The sequence below is a fragment of the Penaeus monodon genome, chromosome 24 (genome assembly GCF_015228065.2).
Source record: "Penaeus monodon isolate SGIC_2016 chromosome 24, NSTDA_Pmon_1, whole genome shotgun sequence".
NCBI classification, from domain to species: domain Eukaryota; kingdom Metazoa; phylum Arthropoda; class Malacostraca; order Decapoda; family Penaeidae; genus Penaeus; species Penaeus monodon.
The window spans coordinates 8513675-8514155 of NC_051409.1; the positions used below are offsets into that span (position 1 = coordinate 8513675).

General features: G+C 37.2%; 1 protein-coding gene across 1 annotated transcript in view; it reads left to right on the forward strand.

Annotated features, from left to right (window-relative positions):
• Nucleotides 1-318: 318 nt before the first annotated feature.
• Nucleotides 319-481, forward strand: part of LOC119588836 (calcitonin gene-related peptide type 1 receptor-like) — a 6562-nt gene continuing 6399 nt past the window's right edge. The window contains exon 1 of the mRNA XM_037937476.1: nt 319-375. Coding sequence (XP_037793404.1) covers nt 319-375 — 57 coding nt within the window. The remainder of the gene's footprint in view (nt 376-481) is intronic.

The following is a 481-nucleotide window of genomic DNA, read 5'->3' on the forward strand; positions in this document are numbered from 1 at the left end:
GCGCCACGCAGAATCCCTGAAGAAAATAAGTGAAAAATATTAAGGAATTATTATGATGATGATAATAATTATTATAATAATAATGGCAATGAAAACAAATATATAGTTGAAATAACAGTAATGAAAAAAAATACAGTTGAAATAATGACAATATCAATTAAAATGATATTGGTAAAGATTGTAACAACAAAACTTTAATAAGAAAAAACTCTGACGTCATGATAGAACGTCAGCAACGGTTCCATGACCTCAGGAGAAAACACATGACGTCATGAAGCAGTAAGGACAAGGGTCATTTCCGTTTTATCTCGTGGAAAAATGGGATCAAGTCTCACCCTTAAGGCAGCATCAGTGTTTCAAGGAGATGAAAAAAGGGCTTGTGCAAAAAAAAGGGGGAGAGGGGGGGGAGTGAGACGCCCCACTCAGTTGCTTGTCCTGTGACTCATCGGGAACTTATGAGTCACTGGTGAGCCCAAATCGT